This window comes from Morone saxatilis, unplaced genomic scaffold (assembly GCF_004916995.1).
Source record: "Morone saxatilis isolate NCDOM2014 unplaced genomic scaffold, NCSU_SB_2.0 Contig16, whole genome shotgun sequence".
NCBI classification, from domain to species: domain Eukaryota; kingdom Metazoa; phylum Chordata; class Actinopteri; family Moronidae; genus Morone; species Morone saxatilis.
Window position 1 is genome coordinate 7808925 of NW_023339718.1, and position 1308 is coordinate 7810232.

General features: G+C 38.0%; 1 protein-coding gene across 1 annotated transcript in view; it reads right to left on the reverse strand.

The window, feature by feature from the left end:
- trpm3 (transient receptor potential cation channel, subfamily M, member 3) overlaps positions 1-1308 on the reverse strand; it is a 130853-nt gene that overhangs the window by 20662 nt on the left and 108883 nt on the right. Inside the window, exon 14 of the mRNA XM_035658207.1 lies at positions 742-771. Coding sequence (XP_035514100.1) covers positions 742-771 — 30 coding nt within the window. The remainder of the gene's footprint in view (positions 1-741; positions 772-1308) is intronic.

Sequence of the window (1308 nt, forward strand, 5' to 3'; positions counted from 1 at the left end):
TAACAGCAGAACATTTTACACATTCTGTTTCATGGCCGGGCTGTCTTGCTTTCTTTTAAAAAGAAAGCAAGACATTAAGGGAAAAAACTTTAACAGACACAAACAAGAGAGAACACACACTGACATGAGATGGATTTCAAACAGGCAGACATACAAAGGAATGGACAGCCATGCATGTTAGATATAAATACCTCTGAGAAAACTGTAGACACATGCTGTGTTAAAAGCTTTATGATGTGGATACGTCATGGTGTGTACACCATGGATACATGTAAGTACACAAACCATGTATTATGTAATCCTGTTAGGTCGGTCATTACCAATTCAGTTCAATGTAACCGGGATGCTCTGACATGTATAATTAAGAATTATATATATTTATACTGTCTGAAGCATTAAACAGTTAAGCACATCTTTGTTTTTTTCATTTCATAAATCTGAAAAATGAAAACAACTTTCTACAAGCTAGTGTGAAAAGTATGAATAATTGTGCTTTACACTGAGCCTTGAACTGGCTCAAAAGAAAAAGAAAACACATTGCCAGCAAAATTATTAAATATGCCTCAAGGTCTTCATTTCAAAGACTGCGAGGCACACGGCACACACACAAACGACTATTTTGCTGAAAAGATTCTGGACTGACTATACACTCAACACGTTATGAGGGAAAAGTGCTTTAGACGAGAGAGAGGAACAGTGAAGGAATGACTAAATAACAACCTTGATGAGATCAACACTCACCTCCATCCCCAGCAGTTTCAGGGCTTTGGGCTAGAAAAGCAACAAAAACATAAACAAACAGAACAAGACCTTGTCGGATGTATTTTATAGAGTAATGTACTCTATAAGTACAACACAGCACAGACTGACAGACACACAGACTCACTCACATGAGACCAGGAATATTCTTTAATATGGTAAATCACTCACTTTCAGTTTAATGGCTGTCTTTAAAATGGCAACAACAATGAGGGACAGTATATTGTGTTGGTGTGATTGACAGTATACGATGCATACTGCAACAATCTGTCGCGGTTGCGTGTTTGCATGTATTAAAGCAGTATTTGTGCATTTGGTACAGTACTGTGTAGCTGTATTAAAGCAGGGCATGTATGAATTATGCATTCATGAGCCATCATCTGAGCTGGTAAAAATAGCCCAGGTCTCCTGTGGGGATTTTGATATCTGCATCTATTTCGAGGCTTTGTTCTTGGTTAACGTGTTTGTGAGTGTGCGTGCATGTGAAAAAGTGATCGCACGTTCATTTCATCATGAAAATCACAGCTAAATTGGAACTGACTGACACAC